This window comes from Artemia sp. Qi Xiang Cuo, chromosome 15 (assembly GCF_049724085.1).
Source record: "Artemia sp. Qi Xiang Cuo chromosome 15, ASM4972408v1, whole genome shotgun sequence".
NCBI lineage: Eukaryota > Metazoa > Arthropoda > Branchiopoda > Anostraca > Artemiidae > Artemia > Artemia sp. Qi Xiang Cuo.
Genome location: NC_142808.1, coordinates 30050624 through 30062753, shown reverse-complemented (window position 1 = coordinate 30062753; position 12130 = coordinate 30050624). Strand labels below are relative to the sequence as shown.

Below are 12130 nucleotides of genomic sequence, written 5' to 3'. Positions count from 1 at the left end.
GGTCTTTAAGGATGACGACCCCTCCCCCCACAGCCCTCAGGGCAAGGGTACTAAGTTATGCCTTGGGGGCATATAAAGTTTATATTGAAAGCATTGTCGTAAAAACTTCAAAAGGGCTCATTCAATTGGAAATTGAAAGGGCTAGTGCCTTTTTTAATAGTTGAAAGCGATTGGATAGCGACTAACGCCCCTCTGACGCCCACCATTTTCCCAAACACATCCAATCCAAATTTTGAGATATTAATTTTGTTCAAAATAGTTGAAAGTTCTGGAAATTAGGTTTTTTAGCATGATAACCGCACCACAGCCCTCAGTGCAAGGGTTGTAAGTTATGCCCTGGGGGCATATAAGGTTTATATAGAAATTTGTTGTAAAAATTTCAAAAAGGGCTCATTTGACCGGAAATTAAAATTGCCCTTTTTAATAGTCAGCGCAATCGCGGTGCCTAAGTTAAGAACAATATTGGCACAATGTATTATGTTTTTTTTTTTTACCATACCAGGGCACTTTGTATCCAAGGAGTTATCGTAGAAACTTCGAAAAGGGCTCATTCGATTGGAAATTGGAGTGGCCAGTGCCCTTTTTAATGGTCGAAAGTGATTGGAAGGCAGCTAACACCCCTTCCACGCCCACCATTTCCCCAAACACATCCAATCAAAATTTTGAGATAGCCATTTTGTTCAGCGTAGTTGATTTCCAGATAGAAATTATGTTTTTGAGTAGGACATTCCCCCACAGCCCTCTTGGCAAGGATTGTAAGTTATGCCCTGGCGGCATATAAGGTTTTTATAGAAAGTGTTGTCGCAGAAACTTCAAAAATGGCTCGTTCGATTGGAAAAAAGGGCTAGAGCCCTTTTTAATAGTCGGAAGGGATTGGAGGGCAGCTAATCCTCCTCTCACGCCCACCTTTTCCCCAAACAAATCCAATCAACATTTTGAGATAGCCATTTTGTTCAACGTATTTGAAAGTTGTGGAAACTAGGTCTTTGAGGATGACAACCCCTCGACAGTCCTCAGGGCAAGGGTTATAAGTTATGCCCTGGGGGCAAATAAGGTTCTCATAGAAAGCGTTGTCGTAGAAACTTGAAAAAGGGCCAATCTGATTGGAAATTGAAATGCCTAGTGCTCTTTTTACTAGTTGAAAGTGATTGGAAGGCAACTAAATACCCTTCCACGCCAATTAATGATCCAAACACATCCAATCAAAATTTCGAGATAGCTGAACTGCTCAAAGTAGCCTAAAAATCCGGAAATTATATCTAAGAAGATGACACCCCCCTACATCCCTCAGGATAAGGGTTGTAAGTTATGGCCTGGGGACATATAAGGTTTTTATTGAAAGTTTCGTCGTATAAACTTGAAAACGAGCTCATTCGATTGGGAATTTAAAGGGCTAGTGCCCTTTTTAATAGTCGAAAGTGATTGGAAGGCAACTAACACCCCTTCCACACCCACCATTTCCCCAAACTCATCCAATCAAAAATTTGAGATAGCCTTTCACGCAGTTTAAAGTTCAGGAAATTATACCTTTGAACAGGACACTTCCCCCACAGTCTTCAGGGCAAGGTTATAAGTTATGCCCTGGGGGTATATAAGTTTTTATTGAAATCTTTGTTGTAGAGACTTGAAAAAGCGCTCATTAATTGGAAACTCAAAGGTCTAGTGCCCTTTTTAATAGTCAAAAGTGATTTGAGGGCAACTAACCCCCCTCTCACGCCCACCTTTTCCCCAAACACATCCAATCAAAATTTTTAGATAGCCATTTTATTCAGCGTAGTTGATTTCCAGATAGAAATTATGTTTTTGTGGAGGACACTCCCACAGCCCCCAGGGCAAGGGTTGTAAGTTATGCCCTGGGGGCATATATGGTTTTTATAGAAGGCATTGTCATAGAAACTTCAAAAAGCCTCATTCGATTTGAAATTCAAAGGGCTAGTGCCCTTTTTAATAGTCAAGAGTGATTGGAGAGCAACTAACCCCCCTCTCACGCCCACCTTTCTCCAAACACATCCAATCAAAATTTTGAGATAGCCATTTTATTCAAAGTAGTTTTGACTTCTAGAAATTAGGTCTTTGAGAATGACAGCCCTCAGGGCAAGGGTTATAAGTTATGCCCTGGGAGGATATAAGGTTTTTATAGAAAGCGTTGTTGTAGGAACTTCAAAAAGGGCTTATTCGATTGGAAATTTAAATGGCAAGTGCCCTTTTTAATAGTCGAAAGTGATTGGAAGGCAACTAACACCCCTTCCACGCCCACCATTTCCCCAAGCACATCCAATAAAAATTTCGAGATAGGAATTTGTCCCACGCAGTTCAAAGTTCAGGAAATTTTACCTTTGAGCAGGACACTCCCCCCACAGTCTTCAGGGCAAGGGTTATAAGTTATGACCTGGGGGCATATAAGGTTTTTATTGAAATCCTTGTCCTAGAAACTTGAAAAAGGGTTCATTCGATTGGAAATTCAAAGGGCTAGTGTTCTTTTTAATAGTCGGAAGTGATTTGAGGGTAACTAACCCCGCTCTTGCGCACACCTTTTCACCAAACACATCCAATAAAATTTTTTAGATTGCCATTTTGTTCAACGTAGTTGAAAGTTTCGGAAATTAGGTCTTTAAGGATGACAACCCCTCCCCCCTTCCCCACAGCCCTCAGGGCAAGGGCTGTAAGTTATGCCCTGGTGGCATATAAGGTTCTTACTGAAAGCGTTGTTGCAGAAACTTCAAAAGGGCTCATTCAATAGGAAATTGAACGCCATAGTGCCTTTTTTACTAGTTAAAAATGTTGGGAAAGAAACTAACCCCCCTCTCCCGCCCATCATTTCCCCAAAAACATCCAATCAAAATTTTGAGATATCCGTTTTGTTCAACGTAGCTGCAAGTTCTGTAAATTAGATCTTTGAGGATGATAACCCCCTCAGAGCCGTCAGTGCAAGGGTTGTAAGTTATGCCCTGGGGTCATAAAAGGTTTATATAGAAAGTTGTCGTAGAAATTTCAAAAAGGGCTCATTTGATTGGAAATTGAAATTGCTCTTTTTAATAATCAAAAGTGAGTGGAGAGTAATTAACCCCCTTCTCACGCCCACCATTTTCCCAAAAACATTCAACCAAAGTTTAAAGATACCCATTTTGTTCAACGTAGTTAAAAGTTCTGGAAAATATGTATTTAAGGATGACAAACCCCCCAAAGCCCCCAGGGCAAAGGTTGTAAGTTATGCCCTGGGGGCATATAAGGTTTTTTATAGATAGAGTTGTCGCAAAATTTCAAAAGAGGCTCATTCAACTGGAAGTTGAGAGGCCTAGTGCCCTTTTTAATAGTCAAAAGTGATTGGAGGGCAACTAACCCCCCTCTCACGCCCGCCATTCCTCCAAACACATCCAATCAAGGTTTTCAGATAGCTATGTTGTGCAACGTAGTAGAAAGTTCTGGAAATTAGGTCTTTGAGAATGAAATCCCCCCCCCCCAACCCTCAGGGCAAATGTTGTAAGTTTTGCCCTTGGGGCATATAAGGTTTTTATTGAAAGTGTTGTCGTAGAAACTTCAAAAGGGCTCATTTGATCGGAAATTGAAAGGGCTAGTGCCATTTTTAATAGTTGAAAGTGATTGGAGAGCGACTAACGTCCCTCTCACGCCCACCATTTCCCCAAACACATCCAATCAAAATTTTTAAATATCCATTTTGTTAGCGTAGTTGAAAACTCTGGAAATTAGGTCTTAGAGGATGACAACCACCCTAACAGTCTTTAGGGTAAGGGTTGTAATTTATTCCTTGGGGGCATATAAAGTGTTTATAGAAAGCGTTGTCGTTTCAAAAAGGGCTTGAAAGGTCTAGTGCCCTTTTTAATAGTCGAAAGTGATTGGAAGGCTTAACATTTTTATAGTCAAGATCAATGTGGGTATAATGTATTATTTTTTGTTGTTGTTGTTGTTTAGACCAGGGCACTTCATATCAAAGGAAATGTTGTGGGAACTTCGAAAAGGGCTCATTTGATTGAAAATAGAAAGGGCTAATGCCCTTTTTAATAGTCAAAAGTTCTTGGAGGGCGACCAATCCCCCTCTTAGGTCCACCCTCCCATTTGCCCATTATGTTAAAAAACTAAATGTTGCCTTAAGATTAAATCAAAATGCACTGTTTTAATGCTAATTCCCAATAAGGCATCTCAGCAGTATCCCAAGAACGACTGAAGGTATTATGTTCAAACTTGCGGGGCTACTTCTGCTCTTAAAATTTAACCAAATCAAAATAGCGTAAGTGTATCCAAGCTATCAAAGAAAGTAAATATTTTTTTTGCGAATGGTATCAACTTTTCCATTTCAGGTCAACTAGAGGAGGTATTAAACTATATTAAACACTAGTATTTGTGTCCAGATTTTTTAAAAGGGTGTATGTTGTTAAAAATTGCTGAAAATTTTTCCCCAGCATAGGCCTACAAATAGCAGGCTAAACTATAAAGTCTTTTCTTCAGGACATTGGCTGGTTAATTTGGTATTCAACTAAATGCTTTTCAGTTTATGAAGTAATTGAATTCTTTAAAAATCCGTTTCGTTAAGAGCTGAGTGTTTTATCCCTTTTCAAAAATACAAACTTCTTGTGCTCAACTATATAGGTCTATTTATTTTATTTTATTTCAGGATTAGTTGTTTTGTCATAGACTGAAGGATTAACTAGAAATTTCGATACTTCTGTGATCTGATATTTTAACTAAAAGGATGGCCAATGCTTTCAGGTAATTTTATTAACATTTCTTTCTATTACTTTAAAAAGATTTTTTTTTTTTAAATGATTTTTTTTTTAAATTACTTTAAAAAAATGATTTTTCTATCAAGAGTAAAGAGCCGTACTAAGACTTGAGACAAGCAGCAAGTAATCCCTATAATAGTTTAAACATTAAACGAACAGAAACTCCTATCAATCTATGAGTAAATGAAACCAAAGACGAGCAGAAATTAAAATAAATAATAACATCAAAAATAAAATTAACAAATACCACTATAGGCAAATAAGTGGGTCTTAAAAGGAATACAAATTAACATGGATAATCAAGTCAAACTTAAAAATGAACAGAAGCTATCACAAACAAGAATAGGCTATGCCCTTTAAATTTTCTAGAGACCATAGCATCATTTGCAATGTTTTAACATTTCCTCAATGTTTTGATGATTATAACACTGAAGAATTATTTGAGTGATAGATCATACAAAAATAAAAGGAATATGAAGGAAATGGAGAGAGCATTAAAATACGATTAAGGAGGTTTGAAGTGGAAACCGTGGATAAAATTGCTGAGGATCTGAAAGATACAGCTAGACGGCATAATAGTATAATATTGTGCTGGTATGTTAATAAACTGAGAAGGAATAGTCAATCTGGACCTGTCCCACTAAAAGATAGGAACAGGGGTACAATTAGTGATAAGGAAAGAGGTAAAGAGAGATGGGTAAAACATTTTGAGAGTGTACTAAATAATGGTAAATTTGCAAGAAACGATGTAGAGGAGAATGAAAAAGCTCATGACACGTTGGATGTGAAGAAAGATTTATTAATGTGAGGAAGAATTAATGACAGTACTAAAAGGATTAAAATATTATAAGGCCCCAGGTGCTGATAGTGTGGTAAATGCGTTTTTCAAATATGGTGGTTATGAATTTAGAGATAAGTTACTTAAGATTATTAAAATGAGTTTTTAAAAGGGGGAAGTACCTAGTGATTTTAGGAAAACACTAATTAAACTTTTCTGTAAGAAAAATCCATAAGAGTGAGTGTGGTAATTATAAAGGCATTAGCTTGATTTCTGAAGGAGGCAAATTACTTAGTATGATGATACATTTATACTTAGAGATGCTGTTGGTAAAGTTTTAAGAGAAGAACTGTATGGTTGTATGAAAATGAGAGGATACGTTGACCAAATTTTTACTCTTAGACTAATAATTGATACATGATACATTGATTGATACATTGATACATTGATGCATTGATACATCATTGATCTGAGACATCAAACTCCTTTTGTTCCCAGTTTCATTGATTATGAGCAAGCATTTCATTCAGCTCATGGAAGTGGTATGGTATGGCATACCAGATAAATAAATTGAAGTGATTAGTGGAATGCACGGGAATAACATTGTTGATGTTAAGGTAGGAAATGAGGTTAGTAGCTGGTTTTGTATTAAATGAGGAGTTAAATAGGGTTGCGGCCTATCCCCATCTCTATAAATCATTTTGACTGGCTTAGTCCTAGGGAACGCAGCAAGGGCAATGGAAGAGCACAGAATAAATCTAGACTTAGATTATGCTGACGATTTAAGAATCCTAGATGAAACTGTTAGCAAAATAAATGAGTTTTTAGAGGTTTTGTGAGTTCAGGGTGCTAGAATAGGTTCGAAAGTTAATGTTTAGAAGACTAAGTCGATAAAAATAAGAATAAAGTGAAGTTGAAGAGGTGATGTTGGGTTACGAGAAGATTGATTAAATGGGCTTATTCACTTGCCTAGATATTATTGCTAGTAAAGATGGTGGGTGCAGTAAAGATGTTAAAAGTAAAATCGCCAAGGCCTAGGTTTTCACAGTCGAAAAATTTTTGGAAGAATAGGAAAATAAGTCTGCAAACCAAGATTAGAATATTGGAAGCTGCAGCGATGACAGTGGGCAAGTATAGTTGTGAAGCGTGGGCGGTCCAAAAAACGGAGGAGGATTTGCTAGATGTTTTCCAGAGAAATTGCCTATGGATTGTTTTGGGTACCCTTTTGGCTGTTTGACTGACCTTATTTCTAACATTAAGCCGTACGAAAAAATGTGGGTCAATCCCGCTTTCTAGGGCTATAATGAAAGAGAAGTTGAGATGGCTAGGACATTTTCTGCAGAGGAAGGATGACAGATTGCCGAAGATTGTTCTTTTCGGCCAACCATCTAGGGCTAAACGGAAAGCAGGACGTCCCCGTCGGGGTGGGAGGACGTCATAAAGAAAGATCTAAAGGAAATGGGAACTTCGTGGGCGGGTGTAAAAAGGGAGGCTTTGAATAGATTGGGATGGAGGAAGAGCCTACGTAGCTGTGTTGACCTCAGGCGACTTAAGGCTGCAGTGAGTTGTTAGTAGTAGTAATATTACTACTACTACTAACAACTCACCACAGCACCAAGCCGCCTGAGGCCAACACAGCTACGCAGGCTCCTCCTCCACCCCAATCTATTCAAAAACTCCCTTTTTACACCCGCCCACGAAGTTCCCATTTCCTTTAAATCTTTCTTTATCACTTCCTCCCACCCCGACGGGGACGTCCTGCTTTCCGTTTAGCCCTAGATGGTTGGCCGAAAAGAACAATCTTCGGCAATATGTCATCCTTCATTCGCACAACGTGCCCTAGCCACCTCAAACCATTTTCCATTATAGCCCTAGAGAGCGGTATTGAGCCACATTTTTCTAACAGCCTATTGTTTGAAATACGGTCAGTCAGCCGGGTACCCAGAACAATCCTTAAACAATTTCTCTGGAAAACATCTAGCAAATCTTCATCCGCTTTAGTAATAGTATTAATAGTTGTAGTCTATTGATAAAAATGGTAAATTTTGATGAAAAATGATGTTTTTACAATTAACGACCTTACTGCTCAGCTCAGTATACATATCATTTTCAGTAAAGTGCAAATAATGTTCTGTTTCTTTTGAAGTTTTAATGCAGGTCCTTACTTTCACTTGAAAAAAACTTGGGGTTTTTCATTTAATCTTTCATAAGCTCTTCTCTTTTCTTTATGTGGTTATCCAAGTAAACATTTGGTGTTGATATATTCAAAATGATCTATTTTCAAATGGCTGCAGAATAGCGAACGATGAAAATGGCCATTGTGGTTGGTATTCGCTGGGACATGTACTTTCTTATACATGTATAAGAACGTTGTAAAGGGAATATCTGCCTGTTCTGGAGGGATTAATTGTCCTAGGGTCAAGGTAAAGGTTAGAGGAACTGGAGAAGTGTAGATACCTTTTTGAGGGAATTTTCTTGAAGTGGACTAGAGACTGTTTTCATGGATTAGGGGGAATTTTAATTGGTTGATTTAGGAGACCTACCTTTCGGAAAAAACTCATTACTAGTATCCTTCATTCAAACATAGATTTCACGGGGGTGGAGCCAAAGAAATTTCTTAAGTTTTAACAGTTTTGAGAGCACACTAAAACTATATACGGGGAAAGGAGCAAGAAACGGCGTAAAGAAAGGTCAAAGATATAGAGAATAAAGATCAACTAAATTAGGAGTGTAAAATCAGTAACGTTGAAATGTATGGAACTAAAACTACAAGGAAGAGAAGCATTGCAAATCACTTCATCTGAACGGATATTTTTCAGCATACTCAGACTGTCAATTAGAAAATGAATTGCTAAGAAAGTTTTAGAAGAACATCTATTTTAGAAAGGATCTCTGTTTATAAGCCCTGAGAATACTATGGTTTTGTTTAATAAACATACAGGTATGTCCAGGATGGCCGTGGGGGAGGGGCAGCTGTTTAATAACATAACTAAGTTTGATTAAAGGGGAAAGGATAGGGAAAAAAAATTAATGTTAAAAGAATAAAGTTTGTGTATTGTACATATTGATTTGTACGTATTATATTGTACATACATATACAATGGTAAAAAGTACACGAAAGAATTAAAGGAGAAAGAAATACGTTGATGAAAATAAGTTTTGTAATATTTGGGGGGAGGGGGAGGTCTGGCAGCCTTTTATTTAAATACCAGTAGCTGTGAAGGCTAGGATACGTTCCGAAGGTACTGCTTGTAAGAAAAAATGAAAGGAAACTATGTTTGTAATTAAAAAAAAAAAAAAGATTGAGAGTCATGGTAATGCTTGATGCCATGATAGCCTGAAAATATTCTAAAAAAAACGTCATTACCTAGTCTCTATGAAGAGGACTCATTTTTAAGTTCTCTTCGTAATTTGCTTTCAAACAGAATTAATATTTTGCGGTGAAGGTCCACTTGAAGGGCTAAAGAATGCTTTTTTTTAACCAACATGTACTTTTTCTTCCAGATACTATAGACATGGTGTAGCATATGTTACAACCTGATACTAATAGCCATTATATGCGAAACATCCCTTTTTGGAGGGTTTTAACCTTTTTTTGAACATTTGTAATAAGCCTCAGTTTACTGGATTCCCTCCATGTAATGCCTTTACAATCTTAATTGTTCTTTGGTGTGCAGAATTTAAAATACCAATCATGGATTTTTTTTGTGGAACCAGCTTCTGATCCCATCCAAAATGTACTTTATAAATCTAAAACGTTTACAGTTCCGACCCCATCCCTCCTGTGTGTAGTTCTTTCATCAATATTTCTTAGCAAGTTCTGCCCATGACAATTTTGCCCCAACCTACCTAAGCATGTCAAAGTTTTAAGATCCACTATCGAGTTTTGTCTAGAGCCTATAAATGTCTCTAGGTTTAAAGGGCTGTTGCCAGATTGGGCTATTTTCTCCCAATTTGGTTTCTTAAATTCTGATTAGTCTGCTGAACATTTCCAGGATCTGCCAAAGTAAAACATCGTTCCACAATTGTACTGGATTGTTCAGGCGTATATTTGGTCCGAAATTATAATTTTGTTAGTCCAATTGGTAGAACATGGAAATTAACAGATTTAAAACGAAATGTTTTTCTGTGGAAACGATTTTTTTAAGTTCCCCCAAAAGTACAGTTTTTATAGCCTGCAATCAGAAGGGCCATGTTCAAGCAAAAACGTTGCTATTGTAATTTCAAACTCTTGACACATTGTCAGTTGTTATAAAACCTAAGGATAAAAAGACTTTTGGAGCACTGTGTAGAGGCTTGCTTGTTCTGTTGTCATTGGTTCTGGTATTCAAATATTATTAATCTCTGTTGTATACCTTATATTGTGTAATTTATGTCAAAGTTGATTGCAGTAGCTTTGATAAATTAAGGTTTATATTTGTGTTTTGGCAGAGTTTATTTATTTTTGTCTATGTTTTGTATACATTTCTTTTATTGTTTCTATTTATTGGCATGATTCTTTGTTAATAAATTAAACATATATATTTGGTACGTTGCTTACGATACGGAGGTTTTGTACAAACAATACTTAATGTCAATAAATATATGTGAAGGTCTCAAAAAACTAAAAAGAAGCCATTTTTGGGCTCCGATATTTTGATTTTCAAAGGCGTCTTTGAATGGTTGTTTAGGGATATTCCTCCCACTCTCATCTTTGTTCTGGAATGTGCCCAACCAACTATTGTTCTTCAACTTGTATTAGTGTTTAATTTTTTCTCGTGAGTATTACATGGAACTTATTTTTCGATTTTTTACACAGATTCTTCAACCAACTCTTTAAGAGTGAAATTCTCTCCAAACCTCTGGAAATAAAATTCTTAGCTTGGTTTGTGCCTTTGTTGATTTTCATTTTGAAAGGTAATATTCCTTTTTTGTAGGTACACACATGCTGTGGTTTCCCGAATTCCGAAATCTTTTGTAAAGAATGCTATTGGACTGTCAGAACCAGTTGACTTCGGGCTTGCACAAGTCCAGCATAAAAATTATGTAAAATGTTTACAAAGTTTAAATATAGATGTTATTGAGTTACCTCCTGATGAAGAATTCCCTGATTCTGTATTTGTTGAAGATACCGCTGTTGTATGCAATGGAACTGCCCTAATTACTCGTCCTGGACATCCTTCTCGAAGGAAAGAGGTATAGAACTATTAAAATTGAACAAAAGAAGTAATTATTTGTTGTTGCTGTAGCAATTAGATTTCCCAGTTGGTCATGTGGGCTAATTGACAAAGATTTGTAAGAGTACTTCGAGTTAAACTCAGATGTGCGGTCAATCTTGCATATCTCTAGAAATTTTATGCAGTGGAGGTTTAAGCCCAAATTTTTGATTCAATGTACTGTGGAGAAAGAGGGCTGAAGTTTAATATTATCTGCTTGTCGAGTAGGAAAAAGGGCTTAATAGTTATAGCAATTACAAAATTGGTTATTTGTGATTGCAAGTAAGGAGCAACTCGGCCTGATAGTAACTGAAACTCTAAAAATGAAACTTTGATAACAATTGGTCCATCAAAAGAATTGAATTTTTAAGCTAATTCCAAATATATGCAATTCTTTAAGTTTAATTTTACCCATCGAGCCTGAGAAAATTTGCCTGATTTTTGAAAATGGAGGGAAGCACTCACAAGGAGTCAAGTAATCTTTAATGAAAATCACATAATCAAACTCAGCGTATCAGAGACCCTTCATGTAGAGATATCAAGCTCATACCTTCAAAATTGTGAAATTATGTATTTTTTTTCCAGAAGAAAGATTAGTTTTTTTGTTTTTTTTGGACCAAAAGATCGGGAGAGAAATCATTCGAACAAAATCAAAAGTTCTAGTGGCCGTTTTAAATAACCATCAAGATTTAAGGGCAACTAGCCCCTCCTCCCACGCGCCTTTTTACGCCGAAGACATCTGATCTAAGCTTTTAGATAGCCTTTCGATTCACCATAGTTGAAAAATCCATCAACTATGCCTTTGGGGATGACAGAACCCCTCACAGCCCATGGGGAAAGGGCCGTAAGTTATGCAATTTACCCATTGTTTACAGATTGTATTTGTTATTGAGAAATATATTGGATTTTGACTTTTTGTCACAATTCTCTAAGAAAAGCTGCTCTGACACAAGGATCGTTGAACTTGGATGAGAAGCATTTTAAAGATCATTCAGACTTCAGTGTAAGGAGCAACGGTTGAGGAAGAGGCAGCCCCCCTCATATACGGAATAATTTCTTTTTGTTTTAGTTTCTAATATTGCTCCGTACTTTCAGTTGAAAAAACCTATTTATTCTATTTAAAATAAAAGGCGAAGACGTCTGTATAAGATAGCAAAGTAGTGAGTTTTCGCTGATTTTTTGTGCAGTTTTCAGTAATAGTGGATAATTGTGGTTTTTCACTAACTTAAGCTAGGCAACTGCAACTTAAAAGAATAGATCTATAGCCCGGGAAGGTGTTTTCAGGTTCCCATTTCAACCCTTCCCCTCATCACAACACTTACTTCTCACGAACTTAAGCTAGGTAACTGCAACTTAAAAAAAAATGTATCTATAGCCCGGGAAGGTGTTTTCAGGTTCCCATTTCGACCCTTCCCCTC

At 37.0% G+C, this 12130-nt stretch overlaps 1 protein-coding gene across 1 annotated transcript in view; it reads left to right on the top strand.

Moving 5' to 3' along the window:
- LOC148943535 (N(G),N(G)-dimethylarginine dimethylaminohydrolase 1) overlaps positions 1-12130 on the top strand; it is a 45027-nt gene that overhangs the window by 13336 nt on the left and 19561 nt on the right. The window contains exons 2-3 of the mRNA XM_089101401.1: positions 4631-4725; positions 10434-10692. Of these exons, the coding sequence (XP_088957527.1) occupies positions 4709-4725; positions 10434-10692 (276 nt within the window). The 5' untranslated portion in view covers positions 4631-4708. The remainder of the gene's footprint in view (positions 1-4630; positions 4726-10433; positions 10693-12130) is intronic.